The following is a 23,338-nucleotide window of genomic DNA, read 5'->3' as shown; positions in this document are numbered from 1 at the left end:
GATAAGTGAGACTCTATTGTATTAGACTGACTCTAAACTGCTGGATGCTGCAGCCCTCTTTGGGGCTTTCCGATGCTGAGCGCTGCATTCTGGGAAATGTAGTTGAGGGCAGGGCCTTTTGCATTCTCTGCCACAGGGGGCCTCGTCTTCCCAAACTACATTTCCCAGAATGCTGTGCTGTCCGTCTCCCGACCATTAACTTTGCTAGCCCCGTCCCCAGTGCCAAAGAAAAAGGAATAGTTTTTAAAATGCTTTCTGTTCTCTTGACTTTACCAAAATTGCTTAATTCTGAAAATTAAACTGACCTTGGGAGGCATCCAAGTGTTATAGAATCTTAATGAAAATGATTGGTGAGTGTTTTAATTTCTAAATCCCCCTCGCCTTTCCTGCATGTTTCTAATATCAGTTCGTATGCACGAATCAAAAAAATTTGATACGAGAAACGAATAAAAAACGAAGTTTTGCACACCCCTAATAGCCATCATTGCAGACTCATAAAATTGAAGCCAACGGCACAGTACTGGTGCATGGCCACAAGGTGGCGGTCTTGCACAACAGGAAACCAATCACGGCTGATGCCTTGGTTCCCATGCACTTCAATACAATTCCTGGGTGGAATAATAATAATAATAATAATAATAATTATTATTATTATTATTATTATTATTATTATTCCTCTTCTTTGTCTTCTTTTTTCTCTTCTTCCTTTTCCTTTTCATCTTCTTCTTCCTCTTCTTCCTATTATTATTATTATTATTATTGCTCTTCTTCCTCTTCTTCTTCTTCTTCTTCTTCTTCTTCTTCTTCTTATTCCTCTTCTTCGTCGTCTTTGTCTTTTTTTTCTCTTCTTCCTTTTCCTTTTCATCTTCTTCTTCCTCTTCTTCCTATTCTTATTCTTATTATTATTGCTGTTCTTCCTCTTCTTCTTCCTTTTCTTCTTCTTCTTCTTCTTCTTCTTATTATTATTATTATTATTATTATTCCTCTTCTTCGTCTTCTTCGTCTTCTTTTTTCTCTTCTTCCTTTTCCTTTTCATCTTCTTCTTCCTCTTCTTCCTATTATTATTATTATTATTATTATTGCTCTTCTTCCTCTTCTTCTTCTTCTTCTTCTTCTTATTATTATTATTATTATTATTCCTCTTCTTCGTCTTCTTCGTCTTCTTTTTTCTCTTCTTCCTTTTCCTTTTCATCTTCTTCTTCCTCTTCTTCCTATTATTATTATTATTATTATTGCTCTTCTTCCTCTTCTTCTTCCTTTTCTTCTTCTTCTTCTTCTTCTTCTTCTTCTTATTATTATTATTCCTCTTCTTCGTCTTCTTCGTCTTCTTTTTTCTCTTCTTCCTTTTCCTTTTCATCTTCTTCTTCCTCTTCTTCCTATTATTATTATTATTATTATTGCTCTTCTTCCTCTTCTTCTTCCTTTTCTTCTTCTTCTTCTTCTTCTTATTCCTCTTCTTCGTCTTCTTTTTTCTCTTCTTCCTTTTCCTTTTCATCTTCTTCTTCCTCTTCTTCCTATTCTTATTATTATTATTATTGCTCTTCTTCCTTTTCTTCTTCTTCTTCTTCTTCTTCTTCTTCTTATTATTATTCCTCTTCTTCGTCTTCTTTTTTCTCTTCTTCCTTTTCCTTTTCATCTTCTTCTTCCTCTTCTTCCTCTTCTTCTTCTTCTTTTTATTATTATTCCTCTTCTTCGTCTTCTTTTTTCTCTTCTTCCTTTTCCTTTTCATCATCTTCTTCCTCTTCTTCCTATTATTATTATTATTATTCCTCTTCTTCCTCTTCTTCATCTTCTTCTTCCTCTTCTTCCTATTATTATTATTATTATTATTATTATTATTATTATTATTTCTGCCAATAATATTATCTCCACTTTAGACTCATACAGCTAACGAGCCTCGGCTCTATTTTTGCATCGTTTTCTTGCCTGTTCTTTTGCAAATTAAATTCCCTAATTGAAGGTTCTGCTTACGGCCGCTTTGCAGAAGCCTATAATTTGCCATTTTTGTGGCCACCGAGGGAAGAAAGCCAAAAAAGTGTTTTTATCCAAATACATACCCAAAGGTCACCTTTGGGTTCCTTTTCGTTGCTTCGGATGGTTGCAAACGAGCCAGAAATGCAATGCTGCAGCGGAAAAGACAAATACCATTGCAAGCCTGGATTCATAGAAGGAGAATCTCCAAGTCGAGAAGTAACTATAATAATAATCATTATAATCCCATTGCATTCAGCGCTACTCCAAAAAGCATTGAAAGTAAGTAAGAGCCCTACTTTCTTTATTATTATAATTATAATTATTATATTATTATTATCATAATAATTACTACTTGGTATGTTTAAGGCTATAGAATACAGAATTATTGCTACTTTGAAATCCATACTTTCTGACATAGAACTCTGCACATGCTCTGTGGCCGGGGTTTATTCCCAATTGAAACGATATGTTGGCATTTCTGTGTGTGTGTATATATATATATATATATTTCAGTGCTTATTGCCACTTTGAAATCCATACTTTCTGACATAGAACTCTGCACATGCTCTGTGGCCGGGGTTTATTCCCAATTGAAACGATATGTTGGCATTTCTGTGTGTGTGTATATATATATATATATATTTCAGTGCTTATTGCCACTTTGAAATCCATACTTTCTGACATAGAACTCTGCACATGCTCTGTGGCCGGGGTTTATTCCCAATTGAAACGATATGTTGGCATTTCTGTGTGTGTGTATATATATATATATATATTTCAGTGCTTATTGCCACTTTGAAATCCATACTTTCTGACATAGAACTCTGCACATGCTCTGTGGCCGGGGTTTATTCCCAATTGAAACGATATGTTGGCATTTCTGTGTGTGTGTATATATATATATATATATATTTCAGTGCTTATTGCCACTTTGAAATACATACTTTCTGACATAGAACTCTGCACATGCTCTGTGGCCGGGGTTTATTCCCAATTGAAACGATACGTTGGCATTTCTGTGTGTATATATATATATATTTCAGTGCTTATTGCCACTGTGAAATCCATACTTTCTAACATGAAGACCGTAGTGTGTGACTAGAACTCTGCACATGCTCCGTGGCCGGGGTTATATTCCCAATTGAAACGATATGTTGGCATTTCTGTGTGTGTATATATTTCAGTGCTTATTGCCACTTTGAAATACATACTTTCTCAATAATAATAATAATAATAATAATAATAATAATAATAATAATAAATTCCTTTGTATGTTTAAGACCCTAATTTGTGGCTAACAACTCTGCGCATGCTCAGAGGCTATAGAATACAGAATTATTGCCACTTGGAAATCCATACTTTCTGTCTTTGCAACTATTCTGTGGCCTGGAACTCTGTGCATGCTTAGAGGCTATACGGAATTATTATTATTATTATTTACTTTGCACGTTTAAGACCCTAGTCTATGACTTAGAACTCTGTGCATGCTCAGAGGCTATAGAATACAGAATTATTGCTACTTTGAAATCCATACTTTCTGACATAGAACTCTGCACATGCTCTGTGGCCGGGGTTCTATTCCCAATTGAAACTATATGTTGGTATTTCTGTATATATATATACTAGCTGTGCCCGGCCACGCGTTGCTGTGGCAAAGTGGTGGTGGTATTGGTTAAAAATTGTTGTGTAATTTTTATTTGACGTTATTTGCAATTTTTTATTAATTTTATAATAATCTATTAATTAATTAATTAATAGATGAATATATAATCTATTAATTAATTAATAGATGAATCTTTTTATTTATTATATTTTATTATTTTCTTGTATTATTTTTAGTTATTTTCTGTTATTATAGTATTTTATTGTATTAATTTTTTAGTGTTTTTAATTATTTTTATTGGGTTGCTAGGAGACCAAGTTGGAGGAGCTTAGCCTTCTAACTGGCAGCAATTGGATAAAAGCAATTATTCCTCTCTCTCTAATTAGGACTTTATTTTTCTTTTCTTTTTGTTGTATCAACCTAGAGGCGTGGATGATGGGTTGTGTTGTCAAATTTCGAGGTTGGGGGGCGTTTAGTTTAGTTGTTTTGTCCAGTGCCGTGATGCCATTACTCTTTTATATATATAGATATATTTCAGTGCTTATTGCCACTGTGAAATCCATACTTTCTATAACATGAAGACCGTAGTGTGCGACTAGAACTCTGCACATGCTCCGTGGCCGGGGTTTTATATCCCCAATTGAAACGATACGCTGGCATTTCTGTGTATATATATATATATATTTCAATGCATAAATTCCGGCTGTGTTTTTGGTGGGCCGGTTGGTGGATTCAGCCCAAAAAAGCAGGGAGAGGCGGGAAGGCCAGGGCTGGGTTTCTGGGCTTATTTTTAGCAGCCAATGGGCACGAAAAGGGGAGGAAGGCGAGAAGGGGAAACGGGCCAGGAAAAGGTCCGGCAAAGAAAGAAAGAAAGAAAGAAAGAAAGAAAGAAAGAAAGAGGCCGTGTCCGTCTGACCGTCCGTCTGACCGTCCGTCTGGAGCAAGACCCCCCAAATAGCCATGGCTGGACCCCACTTGGCCCTACACCTTCTGGTGCTCACAGGTACCTTCCCGGCTTGCATCCACGTCTACGAATAGAGGAATTTCTGTATTTCACGTCTACAAATATAGGGATGTCTGTATTTAGAGGGAGAGAGTGATAGACAGGTAGGTAGGTTATACTCATAGATGGAGACAGGGATAGATTATACTGACCGATGAATAGGTAGACAGGTAGACAGGCAGGTAGACGGACAGATGGACTTTACCGATAGATAGATAGATAAATAACTAGGTAGGTTTGTAGGTAGGTAGGTAAGTAATGCAGATAGATAGGTAAATAGATCTGCCCGCCTACCTATTACTATAATAGGTAGACGGACAGATGGACCATAGCATAAGATGAATAACAAGGTAAGTTTGTAGGTAGGTAGGTAATGCAGGTAGATAGGTAAATAGATCCGCCTACCTACCTATTACTATGATAGGTAGACAGACAGATGGACTATACAAATAGATGAATAACTAGGTAGGTTTGTAGGTAGGTAGGTAATACAGATAGGTAAATAGATCTACCTGCCTACTTATTACTATAATAGGTAGAAGGACAGATGGACTATACCAATAGATGAACAAATAGGTAGGTAGGTAGGTAATGCAGGTAGATAGGTAAATGGCTCTACCTGCCTACCTATTACTGTAATAAGTAGACAGACAGATGGACTATACAAATAGATGAATAACTAGGTAGGTAGGTAGGTAATGCAGGTAGATAGGTAAATAGATCCGCCTACCTACCTATTACTATGATAGGTAGACAGACAGATGGACTATACAAATAGATGAATAACTAGGTAGGTTTGTAGGTAGGTAGGTAATACAGATAGGTAAATAGATCTACCTGCCTACTTATTACTATAATAGGTAGAAGGACAGATGGACTATACCAATAGATGAACAAATAGGTAGGTAGGTAGGTAATGCAGGTAGATAGGTAAATGGCTCTACCTGCCTACCTATTACTGTAATAAGTAGACAGACAGATGGACTATACAAATAGATGAATAACTAGGTAGGTAGCTAGGTAATGCAGGTAGATAGGTAAATAGATCTACCTGCCTACCTATTACTATAATAGGTAGACGGACAGATGGATTATACAAATAGATGAATAACTAGGTAGGTAATGCAGATAGATAGGTAAATAGATCTGCCTACCTACCTACCTATTACTATAATAGGTAGACGGACAGATGGACCATAGCATAAGATGAATAACAAGGTAGGTTTGTAGGTAGGTAGGTAGGTAATGCAGGTAGATTGGTAAATAGATCTGCCTACCTACCTATTACTATGATAGGTAGACGGACAGATGGACTATACCAATAGATGAAAAACTAGGTAGGTAGGTTTATTTATTTACCTATCTGCATTACCTACCTACTACCAACCTACCTAGTTATTCATCTGTCGGTATAGTCCATCTGTCCGTCTACCTATCATAGTAATAGGTAGGTGGGCAGATCTATTTACCTATCTATCTGCATTAACTACCTATCAAAAGCATTGCATAACAAACAAGTCCAAAAGTGCATTAGACAGGTAGACAGGCAGGTAGACGGACAGATGGACTTTACCGATAGATAGATAAATAACTAGGTTTGTAGGTAGGTAGGTAAGTAATGCAGATAGATAGGTAAATAGATCTACCCGCCTACCTATTTCTATAATAGGTAGATGGACAGATGGACCATAGCATAAGATGAATAACAAGGTAGGTTTGTAGGTAGGTAGGTAATGCAGATAGGTAAATAGATCTACCTACCTACCTATTACTATAATATATCTCTATTTATCTATTTATTGTGTAATTTATCTATCTATCTGTATATATCTATTTGATTATACTGATAGATGAATAGGTAGGTAGACAGGTAGACTTATTATATAAATATTACAATATATATAATATGCTTTTATTATTCTCATGAATTATTATTATTATTATTTGTGACATTTATATCCCTGGAATCATATTTATAATACAATATACCTATTATTGTTGTTGTTGTTGTTGTTGTTGTTGTTATCTGCTATTATTATTCTCATGAATTATTATTATTATTTGTGACATTTATATCCCCTGGAATCATATTTATAATACAATATACCATATATATATAATATGCTATTATTATTCTCATGAATTATTATTATTATTTGTGACATTTATATCCCCTGGAATCATATTTATAATACAATATACCATATATATATAATATGCTATTATTATTCTCATGAATTATTATTATTATTTGTGACATTTATATCCCCTGGAATCATATTTATAATACAATATACCATATATATATATAATATGCTATTATTATTCTCATGAATTATTATTATTATTTGTGACATTTATATCCCCTGGAATCATATTTATAATACAATATACCACATATATATATATAATATGCTATTATTATTCTCATGAATTATTATTATTATTATTATTATTATTATTATTATTATTATTTGTGACATTTATATCCCATGGAATCATATTTATAATACAATATACCAAATATAATATTTATATATTATTATTATTATTATTATTATTATTATTATTATTATTATTGTATGCTATTATTATTCTCATGAATTATTATTATTATTTGTGACATTTATATCCCCTGGAATCATATTTATAATACAATATACCATATATATATAATATGCTATTATTATTCTCATGAATTATTATTATTATTTGTGACATTTATATCCCCTGGAATCATATTTATAATACAATATACCACACATATATATATATAATATGCTATTATTATTCTCATGAATTATTATTTTTATTATTATTATTTGTGACATTTATATCCCATGGAATCATATTTATAATACAATATACCAAATATAATATTTATATATTATTATTATTATTATTATTATTATTATTATTATTATTATTGTATGCTATTATTATTCTCATGAATTATTATTATTATTTGTGACATTTATATCCCCTGGAATCATATTTATAATACAATATACCATATATATATAATATGCTATTATTATTCTCATGAATTATTATTATTATTTGTGACATTTATATCCCCTGGAATCATATTTATAATACAATATACCACATATATATATATAATATGCTATTATTATTCTCATGAATTATTATTATTATTATTATTATTATTATTATTATTATTATTTGTGACATTTATATCCCCTGGAATCATATTTATAATACAATATACCAAATATAATATTTATATATTATTATTATTATTATTATTATTATTATTATTATTGTATGCTATTCTTATTCTCATGAATTATTATTATTATTTGTGACATTTATATCCCCTGGAATCATATTTATAATACAATATACCTTTTATATATATATATATATATATATATATATATATATATATAATTATTATTATATGCCATTATTATTCTCATGAATTATTATTATTATTTGTGACATTTCTATCCCCTGGAATCATATTTATAATACAAAATACCTAATATAATATTTATATATTATTATTATTATTATTATTATATTATATGCTATTATTATTCTCATGAATTATTATTATTATTACTATTATTATTTATTAGCGACATTTATATCCCGCTCTTCTCACCCGAAGGCGACTCAGGGCGGCTTACAAGTCATATGTATATACAATATATTATATTATTAGCATAGCACAATATAAGCATTATTTATTACTATATTGTACTATACTTATATTGCAATATTATTATTGCAAACGTACCCGCTACTTCTCACAAGTTTCAGCTCTAAAGTCCAGTGTTAAAAAGTGATCCATTTAATGACAAATTAAATTCACTCGGATAAAATTAACTCAGGAAAGAGTTACACATTGAACGGGAGCCTGACTTCTATGACGCGTTTTTTCTTTCCTCGCCCCTTGGGCCCAAAGGTCTGTTTTTCTTCTTCTTTTTCTTCTTCTTCCTCCCACGCCAATTCATTATTTCCCTTCTTTGCCCATTTATCTCCTTCTGTTTTTTAAATTTAAATTATGATGGAGGGATATATATATTCCAGGCCGAGGCGGACCGGAAAAAAATACATTTTAATATCAATATTAATATAATATCATTCCAAACAACCATTGTCCTGTGGCAGGGAGTTCTGCAGGTTAACGATGGAGATAATTTTTTTTTCCTTAGAAAATTCAAACTACAAATCCCATTCTCCGAGCCAAGGCCGGCCGGGGGAAAAAAAAACACATTTTAATATCAATATTAATATAATATCACTCCAAATGACCATTGTCCTGTGGCAGGGAGTTCCGCAGGTTAACACCGGAGATTTTTTTTTTTTTCCTTAGAAAATTCAAACTACAAATCTCATTCTCCGAGCCAAAGCGGGCCAGAAAAAAACCTCCTTTTAATATAATATCACTCCAAATGACCATTGTCCTGTGGCAGGGAGTTCCGCAAGTTAACGATGGAAATAATTTTTTTCCTTAGAAAATTCAAACTACAAATCCCATACTCCAAGCCAGGGAGGGCCGGAAAAAAACACGTTTTAATATCAATATTAATATAATATTATTCCAAATGACCATCGTCCTGTGGCAGGGAGTTCCGCAGGTTAACGATGGAGATAATTTTTTCCCTTAGAAAATTCAAACTACAAATCCCATACTCCGAGCCAATACGGGCTGGGAAAAAATGCATTTTTATATCAATATTAATATAAAATCATTCCAAACGACCATTGTCCTGTAGTAGGGAGTTCCACAGGTTAACAACTGGTTTTTTTTTTTCCTTAGAAAATAAAAACTACAAATCCTATTCTCCAAGCCAAGGCAGGCTGGAAAAAAACACGTTTTGATATCAATATTAATATCACATCATTCCAAACGACCATCGTCCTGTGGCAGGGAGTTCCGCAGGTTAACAATGTAGATAATTTTTAAAAAAAATCAAACTAAAAATCCCATTTGCATGGATGGAACAAACTAAAAATCTCTTTTAACCAGAAACTCTGGTTCTTCTGCAATGCTTTGTTTTTAAAAGACGGAGCCAAATTGCCGCTTGCATTCGCTCCCTTTAATTGTCGTTTCTGAAAATAGCGCTCTGTGGCTTTAAGAAGAATTTTTTGGGTGGTTTTGCCCTGTTGTTGTTTTTCCCCTATGCAACTTTGGGGACCGTTTGTTATATTTATGTATATATCACTGTTGTATTAATATTTGTTGTCTATACAGAATGGTTTTTCTCTATGAGATGCCCTTTGCGCATGCTCAGGAGCACTATAATAATAGTGGGTGTCTATGGAGAATAGATTGTCTCTATGAGATGCACTCTGCACATGCTCAGGAGCATTATAATAATATTTGTTGTCTATAGAGAGTGGTTTGATTCTATGAGATGCACTCTGCGCATGCTCAGGAGCACGATAACAATAGTGGCTGTCTATAGAGAATGCACTCTGCGCATGCTCAGGAGCACTGTAATAATAGTGGGTGTCTATGGAGAATAGTCTCTATGAGATGCACTTTGCGCATGCTCCGGAGCACTATAATAATATTGGGTGTCTATGGAGAATGGTTTGATTCTATGAGATGCACTCTGCGCATGCTCAGGAGCACTATAACAATAGTGGCTGTCTATGGAGAATGCACTCTGCGCATGCTCAGGAGCACGATAACAATAGTGGGTATCTATAGAGAATGCACTCTGCGCATGCTCAGGAGCATTATAATGATATTTGTTGCCTATAGAGAGTGGTTTGATTCTATGAGATGCACTCTGCGCATGCTCAGGAGCACGATAACAATAGTGGCTGTCTATGGAGAATGCACTCTGCGCATGCTCAGGAGCACGATAACAATAGTGGCTGTCTATGGAGAATGCACTCTGCGCATGCTCAGGAGCACGATAACAATAGTGGCTGTCTATGGAGAATGCACTCTGCGCATGCTCAGGAGCACGATAACAATAGTGGCTCTCTATGGAGAATGGTTTGTGTCTATGAGATGCACTCTGCGCATGCTCAGGAGCACTATAATAGTATTGGGTGTCTATAGAGAACGGTTTGTGTCTATATGAAATGCAAAACACTCTGCGCATGTTCAGGAAAGACACCTTTGAGATGTGGTGGAAATTGTTGGTTTATCTATCGAGTATTGGAAAGGCACTCTGCACATGCTCAGGAACCCTTGCTTCCGAAACCTGCCCGACTTTGGGAAACGAAAAGGTTCGAGGCCTTCCTGCTGGAGGCCTTCCTTGGCCGGGCTCTCGGCGCATGTTTTGGTGCCGGATGTGGGATTTGGCCGAAGACAGAGCCGGGCTTGTTCTCCAAAGGGAGGGAAAAACAAGCCGCGTTTCTTTGCAAAAACGAGCTGGAATCCCTTGCATTTGAGACCCGTCACTGCTGCATTTTTCCTGGCCATGTGGCAGACTAGATGACCTCTAGAGAGCCCACCTGGCCCATCCCAGTGTGTATATATATATATATATATATATATTATATTATTTCTATATTATCCTGTATTATTATTGTATTTTATATTATTTCTATATTACATTATCATTATTATTATTATATTTTATATTATTATATTACTATATTATTATAGTATAGCATATTACTCTTATCATATTCATTTATACCTCATTTTATCTTTCCTGAAGGAGACTCAAAGCAGCTATGTATCTATTATAATAATAATATTTTATATTATTATCTATATATATAAAAGAGTGATGGCATCACGGCAACCCACAAAACAACAAAACTACAGGCCCCCCAACCTCGAAATTTGACAACACAACCCATCATCCACGCCTTTATCTATTATCTATTATAGTATCTATTATTATTATAATATTTTATATTGTTATAATATTATATTATTGTATTTTATTATTATTATATTACTATTTTATTTTATTTGTTATCATTATATATTATATTATATTATTGTATTATTGTATTTTTATATTACTATATTATACTGTATTATTACTGTATTTTATATTATTTCTATATTACATTATCATTATTATTATTATTATTATTATTATTATATTATCTATAATATTATAACCCTATTATATAAAATCTATTATTATTATAATATTTTATATTGTTATAAAATTATATTATTGTATTTTATTATTATTATATTACTATTTTATTTTATTTGTTATCATTATATATTATATTATATTATTGTATTATTGTATTTTTATATTACTATATTATACTGTATTATTATTGTATTTTATATTATTTCTATATTACATTATCATTATTATTATATTTTATATTATTATATTACGATATTATTATAGTATAGCATATTACTCTTATCATATTTATTTATACCTCATTTTATCTTTCCTGAAGGAGACTCAAAGCCGCTATGTATCTATTATTATTATAATATTTTATATTGTTATAATATTATATTATTGTATTTTATTATTATTATATTACTATTTTATTTTATTTGTTATCATTATATATTATATTATATTATTGTATTATTGTATTTTTATATTACTATATTATACTGTATTATTATTGTATTTTATATTATTTCTATATTACATTATCATTATTATTATATTTTATATTATTATATTACTATATTATTATAGTATAGCATATTACTCTTATCATATTTATTTATACCTCATTTTATCTTTCCTGAAGGAGACTCAAAGCAGCTATGTATCTATTATTATTATAATATTTTATATTGTTATAATATTATATTATTGTATTTTATTATTATTATATTACTATTTTATTTTATTTGTTATCATTATATATTATATTATATTATTGTATTATTGTATTTTTATATTACTATATTATACTGTATTATTATTGTATTTTATATTATTTCTATATTACACTATCATTATTATTATTATATTTTATATTATTATATTAGTATATTATTATAGTATAGCATATTACTCTTATCATATTTATTTATACCTCATTTTATCTTTCCTGAAGGAGACAATAATAATTGTATTATTATATAATTGTAATGTACTATATTACAATTAATCATAATAATTGTAATGTACTATATTACATTATCGTTATCATTATATAAAGAGACTCAAAGCGACTGGACTAGATGGCCTTTGGGGGACCCTTGTGACTGTGAAGCTCCTATTATTTCTATTATTCTATTATTTATACCCATCTTTTCTTGTTTCTTTGCTCTTTAGACGGGACAAACTTCGGAACCGACCTGCTATAAATAAAGATTAAATATAATATTATTATATATTATTATTGTATTGTTTTTTGTGCTCTTTCTAGGGCTCGGCGCCTCCTTTAACATCGACGTGAAGAGACCCCAGGTTTTTCACGGACCCCAAGAAGCCCAGTTTGGCTACAAAGTCCTCCAGTATACGGCCCAAGGGCAGAAATGGTGAGTCTGGGGTGGACTAGATGACCTCTAGGGAGCCCATGCCCATTGCCTTGCCTTTCCACTCGTCCTGCTCTTTCTGCTTCTTAAAGGTACAGGACGCATTGGGATTCTCCTCTCATCCTTATTCCTATGCTATGCCCTGAAACATTATTTTATACTATTATTCTATTGCCATATTATTATCATCATATTCTGTTACTATTATTATATCCCATTATTATATTATCCTATTAATATATTTTATATCATTATATTATATTTTTCTATTATATCATTATATTATTATTCTATTATTATTCTATTCTATTTTCATATTATTATTTTATCATTATTAGCATATTCTTTTATTATTATAATATTCCATTTTATATTATCCTATTAATATATTTTATATCATTCTATTCTATACTATTATTCAATTATGTTATCATATTATTATTTTATCATTATTAGCATATTCTTTTATTATTATAATATTCCATTTTATATTATCCTATTAATATATTTTATATCATTATATTCTATACTATTATTCAATTATGTTATCATATTATTATTTTATCATTATTAGCATATTCTTTTATTATTATAATATTCCATTTTATATTATCCTATTAAAATATTTTATATCATTCTATTCTATACTATTATTCAATTATGTTATCATATTATTATTTTATCATTATTAGCATATTCTTTTATTATTATAATATTCCATTTTATATTATCCTATTAATATATTTTATATCATTCTATTCTATACTATTATTCAATTATATTATCATATTATTATTTTATCATTATTAGCATATTCTTTTATTATTATAATATTCCATTTTATATTATCCTATTAATATATTTTATATCATTCTATTCTATACTATTATTCAATTATGTTATCATATTATTATTTTATCATTATTAGCATATTCTTTTATTATTATAATATTCCATTTTATATTATCCTATTAATATATTTTATATCATTCTATTCTATACTATTATTCAATTATGTTATCATATTATTATTTTATCATTATTAGCATATTCTTTTATTATTATAATATTCCATTTTATATTATCCTATTAATATATTTTATATCATTCTATTCTATACTATTATTCAATTATGTTATCATATTATTATTTTATCATTATTAGCATATTCTTTTATTATTATAATATTCCATTTTATATTATCCTATTAATATATTTTATATCATTCTATTCTATACTATTATTCAATTATATTATCATATTATTATTTTATCATTATTAGCATATTCTTTTATTATTATAATATTCCATTTTATATTATCCTATTAATATATTTTATATCATTCTATTCTATACTATTATTCAATTATATTATCATATTATTATTTTATCATTATTAGCATATTCTTTTATTATTATAATATTCCATTTTATATTATCCTATTAATATATTTTATATCATTCTATTCTATACTATTATTCAATTATATTATCATATTATTATTTTATCATTATTAGCATATTCTTTTATTATTATAATATTCCATTTTATATTATCCTATTAATATATTTTATATCATTCTATTCCATTCTATTATTCTATTATATTATCCTATTATTATATTATCTCATTAATATATTGTATATCATTATATTATTATTATATTATCATATTATTATTACAGTATATTATATTATTCATCATTCATGACTACATTGAAACTAGAATAGAGAGAAATCAGCGTGGAAACCTTGTGAAACCTAAACTGCAAGAGGTACCATAGATTGTTGCACATGTAAATAATGGTAGTAACAAGACATTCTTGATAGGATTCATAGTTTGTCTGGTTATGCTGGTTTGTGATGACAACTACTTTACAGTATATAATAAATGTTCATTCATAGAATCATAGAATAGTAGAGTTGGAAGAGACCTCAAAGGCCATCTAGTCCAACCCCCCGCTAAGAAGCAGGAAATCGCATTCAAAGCACCCCCGACAGATGGCCATCCAGCCTCTGCTTCAAAGCCTCCAAAGAAGGAGCCTCCACCACGGCCCCGGGGAGAGAGTTCCACTGCCGAACAGCCCTTCTCACAGTGAGGAAGTTCTTCCTGATGTTCAGGTGGAATCTCCTTTCCTGTACTTTGAAGCCCTTGTTCCCTTGTGTCCTAGTCTGCAGGGCAGCAGAAAGGAAGCTTGCTCCCTCCTCCCTAGGACTTCCCTTCACGTATTTGTACATGGCTATCATGTCTCCTCTCAGCCTTCTCTTCTGCAGGCTAAACATGCCCAGCTCCTTAAGCCGCTCCTCATAGGGCTTGTTCTCCAGACCCTTCATCATTTTACTCGCCCTCCTCTGGACGCTTTCCAGCTTGTCAACATCTCCCTTCAACTGTGGGGCCCAAAACTGGACCCAGTGTGATTCCAGGTGTGGTCTGACCAAGGCAGAAGAGAAAGAGGGGGAGCATGACTTCCCTGGATCTAGACGCTATTCCCCTATTGATGCAGGACAGAATCCCATTGGCTTTTTTAGCTGCTGCATCACATTGGTGGCTCATGTTCCCCTTCCTCTCCACGAGGACTCCAAGGTCTTTTTCGCACACACTGCTGTCAAGCCAGGCATCGTCCCCCATTCTGTCTCTTTGATTTCCATTTTTTCTGCCGAAGTGAAGTCTCTTGCATTTGTCCCTGTTGAACTTCATTTTGTTAGTTTCGGCCAATCATCTCTCTTGTCTGTCAAGATCGTTGTGAATTCTGCTCCTGTCTTCTGGAGTGTTAGCTATCCCTCCCAGTTTGGTCCCGTCTGCAAACTTGATGATCGTGCCTTCTAACCCTTCGTCTAAGTCGTTAATAAAGATCCTGAACAGAACCGGGCCCAGGACGGAGCCCTGCTTGTGGCACTCCACTTGTCACTTCTTTCCAAGATGAAGACGACGCATTGGTGAGAATCACCCTTTGGGTTCGTTCGCTTAGCCAATTACAGATCCACCTCACCGTAGTTTTGTCTAGCCCACATTTTACTAGTTTGTTTGCCAGAAGGTCGTGGGGGACTTTGTCGAAGGCCTTACTGAAATCCAGGTACGCTACATCCACAGCATTCCCTGTATCGACCCAACTCGTAACTCTATCGAAAAAAGAGATCAGATTAGTCTGGCATGACTTGTTTTTGGTAAATCCGTGTTGACTATTAGCAAATTAATATAAGACCCTGTCTCATTTTGTTGTTCAACAATAAATGTGAGCTCTTCTTCATGGAAAAATAAGACATCCCCTGAAAATAAGACCTAGCGCATCTTTGGGAGCAAAAATTAATATAAGACCCTGTCTTATTTTCGGGGAAACAGGGTATATAGAGTCCCTTAGAGAGCATCTAGTCCAAGCCAGTTGAGTTGCATTAAAGCTTCTTGGATAATAGGGCTTGGAGAGGAGGAAGAGTGGAAAATAATAATAATAATAATAATAATAATAATAATAATAATAATAATAATAAAAGCAAGCTCAATGGAGGCAACACCATCAAGGCCATAAACACCTGGGCCATACCTGTCATAAGATCTACTGCTGGCATCATAAACTGGACACAGATGGAACTGGACAATTTGGACAGAAAAACAAGATCATTCATGACTATTCATCATTCCCTGCACCCTCGCAGTGATGTTGACCGACTATATCTGCCTAGAAGATCAGGGGTCAGAGGACTCTTGCAAGTCAAACAAGCAGTCAAGGAAGAAGAACATGCCCTGGCAGAATATGTAAAGCAAAGTGAAGAACCTGCTTTGACTGAAGTCAAAAATCAGAAACTCCTCAAAGCACAGCAGACAAAACACCAGTACAAGAAAACCGCACTACAAACTAGAGCTGACAGCTGGCACAACAAAACATTGCATGGAAAGTTCCTTGACAAAATTGAAGGAAAAGCTGATAAGGAGAAGATCTGGCTCTGGCTCACGAATGGGACCCTGAAGAAGGAGACAGAAGGCCTGATCCTTGCAGCCCAGGAGCAAGACATTAGGACAAAGGCAATTAATAATAATAATAATAATAATAATAATAATAATAATAATAATAATAATAGAAGATCTGGCTCTGGCTCACGAATGGGACCCTGAAGAAGGAGACAGAAGGCCTGATCCTTGCAGCCCAGGAGCAAGACATCAGGACAAAGGCCATTAATAATAATAATAATAATAATAATAATAATAATAATAATAGGACCCTGAAGAAGGAGACAGAAGGCCTGATCCTTGCAGCCCAGGAGCAAGACATCAGGACAAAGGCCATTCAGGCCAAGATCGAAAAATCAGCTGATGACCCAAAATGCAGACTGGGCAAGGAAACCAACGAAACCATGGATCATCTCCTCAGCTGCTGTAAGAAAATCGCACAGACAGACTACAAACAGAGGCACAACTATGTGGCCCAAATGATTCATTGGAACTTATGCCTCAAATACCACCTCCCAGCAGCAAAGAACTGGTGGGATCACAAACCTGCAAAAGTATTGGAAAATGAACACGCAAAGATACTGTGGGACTTCCGAATCCAGACTGACAAAGTTCTGGAACACAACACACCAGACATCACAGTTGTGGAAAAGAACAAGGTTTGGATCATGGATGTCGCCATCCCAGGTGACAGTCGCATTGACGAAAAACAACAGGAAAAACTCGCATCATCCAAAAATACATCACACAGTCCTAGACACTTGGGAAGTGTTCGACTTGTGGTTTTGTGATACGAAATCCAGCATGTCTATCTTGTTTGCTGTGTCATAAAATAATAATAATAATAATAATAATAATAATAATAATAATAATAATAATACAACTGCGTATCCCATATTTGGATGACCTTGCAATGTCCTAGGAATGAGTCTTGTATTTCCAGCTGTCACTCACTCATTCGCTCATGACCGTTGCTCATCCTTCATTCCTCTTTATTTTTCCGTGTAATAAAACCCAATGGGGGAAGTCCAAAGGGCAGATGGAAAAATGGGGTGGACTAGATGACCTTTAGGGTTCCCCTTATATTATATACTATTAGTACTAGCATTATTATTATGATTACTATTATTACCCAATTGCCCCAAATTCTCTTGCAATCCTCACATTTTGTCATTATCATCATCATATTATTATACTATTATATTATTATAATATTATCATCATCATTATATTATCATCATCATCATCATCATATTATATTATTACATTATTATACTATTATATTATTATAATATCAGCATCATATTATTATTATATTAGTACATTATTATACTATTATATTATTATAATATTATCAACATCATTATATCATCATCATCGTCATCATCATATTATTATTATTATTATTATACTATTAAATTATTATAATATCATCATCATCATTATATTATCATATTATTATTATTATATTATTACATTATTATACTATTACATTATTATAATATCATCATCATCATTATATTATCATCATCATATTATTATTATATTATTTCATTATTATACTATTATATTATTATATTATCATCATCATCATCATCATCATATTATATTATTACATTATTATACTATTATATTATTATAATATCAGCATCATATTATTATTATATTATTACATTATTATAATATCATCATCATCATTATATTATCATATTATTATTATTATATTATTACATTATTATACTATTACATTATTATAATATCATCATCATCATTATATTATCATCATATTATTATTATATCATTTCATTATTATACTATTATATTATTATATTATCATCATCATCATCATATTATTATTATTATTATACTATTAAATTATTATAATATCATCATCATCATTATATTATCATATTATTATTATTATATTATTACATTATTATACTATTACATTATTATAATATCATCATCATCATTATATTATCATCATCATATTATTATTATTATATTTCATTATTATACTATTATATTATTATATTATCATCATCATCATAGTATTATTATTACATTATTATACTATTATATTATTATTATATCATCATCATCATATTATCATAATATTATTATATTATTATACTATTATATTATTATAATATTATTATCATCATATTATTATTATATTATTATTACATTATTATACTATTATATTATTATAATATCATCATCATTATATTTTCATCATATTATTATTATACTATTATATTATTATAATATCATCATCATAATATTATTATTATTATATTATTATATTATTATACTATTATTACAATATTATCTTTATATTATTATCATATTATTATCACATTATTATAACATCTTTTTACTATTATATCATATTATTATTATTATTATTATTCCCATTATGAGTCTATGAAAGAAGAGAAGGAATGACTGGAGAATGGGGTGGACTAGATGGCCTTTGGGAGTCCCTCTTAATAAATGAAAACAGGCACTTTGGAATAAAACAGGGATATATATATATATATATATATATATATATATGTAACTTCCTTTCTTATGTCTGCAAATTGAATTAAAAATGAAAAGAGTGGGTTGGAATTTGTAGTGGGAACGAGACAACAAAAAAGGGATCAAAGGTGTTTCCAATGGTTTAATATGGAAAACAGATCCCACTCTTTGGAGGATCTTGCCCAGTTTTTGTTTTTATGATTTTACAGCAAAAGGAAATATAATTTCCAGGAGAAAAATGTGATGGAAAAATAATAATAATAATAATATAGAGTCGTGCGCCGGTACATGAACCGTGTCATCCTCCTCCTCCTCCAGAGGAAATGCCTAGAAAAGGTCATTTATAAAAACTATTTTTTTGCTTCGATCCCTAGGATGTTGGTGGGAGCGCCATGGGACGGACCCCCGGACGACCGGAAAGGCGATGTTTACAAATGTGCCGTAAGCGGAAGGAGCAACTCCACATGCGCTAAAGTCCACATTGGTGGGTATAGAGAACTTATCTTTATTTTATTTTATTTTGTATGATATTATAATTTTATTTTATTTATATTATTTATTTTATTTTATTATAATTTTATTTTATTTATATTATTTATTTTATTTTATTTTATTATAATTTTATTTTATTTATATTATTTATTTTATTTTATTATAATTTTATTTTATTTATATTATTTATTTTATTTTATATTATTTATTTTATTTTATTTATATTATTTTATTTTATTATAATTTTATTTATATTATTTTATTTTATTATAATTTTATTTTATTTACATTATTTATTTTATTTTATTTTATTTTATTATAATTTTATTTTATTTATATTATTTATTTTATTTTATTATAATTTTATTTTATTTATATTATTTATTTTATTATAATTTTATTTTATTTATAATTTATTTTATTTTATATTATTTATTTTATTTTATTATAATTTTATTTTATTTATATTATTTTATTTTATTATAATTTTATTTATATTATTTTATTTTATTATAATTTTATTTTATTTACATTATTTATTTTATTATCGTTTTATACTGCAAGTCGCTTCTGGTGTGAGAGAACCGGCTGTCTACAAAGACGTTGCCCAGGAGATGCCCGGATGTGTTACTATCCTGCGGGGAGGCTATAATAGTGTATTATTATTATTATTATTATTATTATTATTACATTGTATTACACTATAACATTATTATCAATATTATAGGTATGTACAGTATATTATATTATTAGTATGACATAATATTGGTATAATACCAAAATTATGTTATATTATAATATGGCTTATACTCGGGTGAGGGTCCTGGTCGGCTTATATTTGGGTCAGCTTATACTCGAGTATATACAGTAATTTTATTGGTCTCTCGGCTTATACTGGAGTCAATGTTTTCCCAGTTCTTTGTGGTAAAATTAGGTGCCTTGGCTTATATTTGGGTTGGCTTATACTCGAGTATATACGGTAATGTAATTTTATTGGTATCTCAGCTTATACTGGAGTCAATGTTTTCCCAGTTTTTTGTGGTAAAATTAGGTGCCTCGGCTTATATTTGGGTCGGCTTATACCTGAGTATATACGGTAATGTAATTTTATTGGTATCATGGCTTATATTGGAGTCAATGTTTCTTTGTGGTAAAATTAGGTGCCTCGGCTTATATTTAGGTCGGCTTATACTTGAGTATATATGGTAATTTTATTGGTATCTCGGCTTATACTGGAGTCAATGTTTTCCCAGTTTCTTTGTGGTAAAATTAGGTGCCTCGGCTTATATTTGGGTCGGCTTATACCTGAGTATATACGGTAATGTAATTTTATTGGTATCATGGCTTATATTGGAGTCAATGTTTCTTTGTGGTAAAATTAGGTGCCTCGGCTTATATTTAGGTCGGCTTATACTTGAGTATATATGGTAATTTTATTGGTATCTCGGCTTATACTGGAGTCAATGTTTTCCCAGTTTCTTTGTGGTAAAATTAGGTGCCTCGGCTTATATTTGGGTCGGCTTATACCTGAGTATATACGGTAATGTAATTTTATTGGTATCATGGCTTATATTGGAGTCAATGTTTCTTTGTGGTAAAATTAGGTGCCTCGGCTTATATTTAGGTCGGCTTATACTTGAGTATATATGGTAATTTTATTGGTATCTCGGCTTATACTGGAGTCAATGTTTTCCCAGTTTTTTGTGGTAAAATTAGGTGCCTCGGCTTATATTTGGGTCGGCTTATACCTGAGTATATACGGTAATGTAATTTTATTGGTATCATGGCTTATATTGGAGTCAATGTTTCTTTGTGGTAAAATTAGGTGCCTCGGCTTATATTTAGGTCGGCTTATACTTGAGTATATATGGTAATTTTATTGGTATCTCGGCTTATACTGGAGTCAATGTTTTCCCAGTTTCTTTGTGGTAAAATTAGGTGCCTCGGCTTATATTTGGGTCGGCTTATACTCGAGTATATACGGTAATGTAATTTTATTGGCATCTCGGCTTATACTGGAGTCAATGTTTCTTTGTGGTAAAATTAGGTGCCTCGGCTTATATTCGGGTCAGCTTATACTTGAGTATATATGGTAATTTTATTGGTATCTCGGCTTATACTGGAGTCAATGTTTTCCCAGTTTTTTTCGTGGTGAAATTAGGTGCCTCGGCTTATATTTGGGTCGGCTTATACTTGAGTATATATGGTAATTTTATTGGTATCCCGGCTTATACTGGAGTCAATGTTTTCCCAGTTTTTTTCGTGGTGAAATTAGGTGCCTCGGCTTATATTCGGGTCGGCTTATACTCGAGTATATACGGTAATGTAATTTTATTGGCATCTCGGCTTATACTGGAGTCAATGTTTCTTTGTGGTAAAATTAGGTGCCTCGGCTTATATTCGGGTCAGCTTATACTTGAGTATATATGGTAATTTTATTGGTCTCTCGGCTTATACTGGAGTCAATGTTTTCCCAGTTTTTTGGTGGTAAAATTAGGTGCCTCGGCTTATATTCGGGTCAGCTTATACTTGAGTATATATGGTAATTTTATTGGTCTCTCGGCTTATACTGGAGTCAATGTTTTCCCAGTTTTTTGGTGGTAAAATTAGGTGCCTCGGCTTATATTCGGGTCGGCTTATACTCGAGTATATACGGTAATATCCCATATGTGTGTATGTGTATATATAATTATATATAATTATTCCCAAATAGGAGACCTGGCCCTCCGAAACCTCTCCAGGCCTGTGAAAAACATGCATTTCGGGATGACGCTGCTGGCCAACCGGGATGATGGATTTCTGGTGAGATGGGCTTTGCAGTCCTTGGGAAACTAGGAATTTGCACGCAAATGCAAGGGAAGGCTCCAGGGCTTGGGCTTGCAAGCAGTGCCAAATTGCATTGAGGCAACTGAGGCATGCAACAATTGTGCAACCCTTAGAGGAAGTTTTGCAATTTTAAAATTATTATTATTGTTATTTATTTATTTTGTAAAGGCGTGCGCCCCCTTGTGGTCCCAGGAGTGCATGCAACAATTGTGCAACCTTTAGAGGAAGTTTTGCAATTTTAAAATTATTATTATTATTATTATTATTATTATTATTATTATTATTATTATTATTATTATTATTTTCTCCAGGCGTGCGCCCCCTTGTGGTCCCAGGAGTGCATGCAACAATTGTGCAACCTTTATAGGAAGTTTTGCAATTTTAAAATTATTATTATTGTTATTTATTTATTTTGTAAAGGCGTGCGCCCCTTTGTGGTCCCAGGAGTGCATGCAACAATTGTGCAACCTTTAGAGGAAGTTTTGCAATTTTAAAATTATTATTATTATTATTATTATTATTATTATTATTATTATTATTATTTTCTCCAGG

At 31.3% G+C, this 23,338-nt stretch overlaps 1 protein-coding gene across 2 annotated transcripts in view; it reads left to right on the top strand.

Annotated features, from left to right (window-relative positions):
- Nucleotides 1–4,266: 4,266 nt before the first annotated feature.
- The window catches only part of itga10 (integrin subunit alpha 10), a 56,297-nt gene continuing 37,225 nt past the window's right edge, over nucleotides 4,267–23,338 (top strand). The window contains exons 1-4 of one of the 2 annotated variants that reach the window (XM_062964796.1): nucleotides 4,267–4,580; nucleotides 12,891–13,002; nucleotides 19,843–19,952; nucleotides 22,674–22,762. In XM_062964796.1, coding sequence (XP_062820866.1) covers nucleotides 4,538–4,580; nucleotides 12,891–13,002; nucleotides 19,843–19,952; nucleotides 22,674–22,762 — 354 coding nt within the window. In that variant the 5' untranslated portion in view covers nucleotides 4,267–4,537. Of the gene's footprint in view, nucleotides 4,581–6,205; nucleotides 6,291–12,890; nucleotides 13,003–19,842; nucleotides 19,953–22,673; nucleotides 22,763–23,338 lie in introns of those variants that run through there. The other variant, XM_062964797.1, reaches the window with a different exon arrangement.

This window comes from Anolis carolinensis, unplaced genomic scaffold (assembly GCF_035594765.1).
Source record: "Anolis carolinensis isolate JA03-04 unplaced genomic scaffold, rAnoCar3.1.pri scaffold_14, whole genome shotgun sequence".
NCBI classification, from domain to species: domain Eukaryota; kingdom Metazoa; phylum Chordata; class Lepidosauria; order Squamata; family Dactyloidae; genus Anolis; species Anolis carolinensis.
This window is presented reverse-complemented; position numbering and strand designations above follow the sequence as displayed.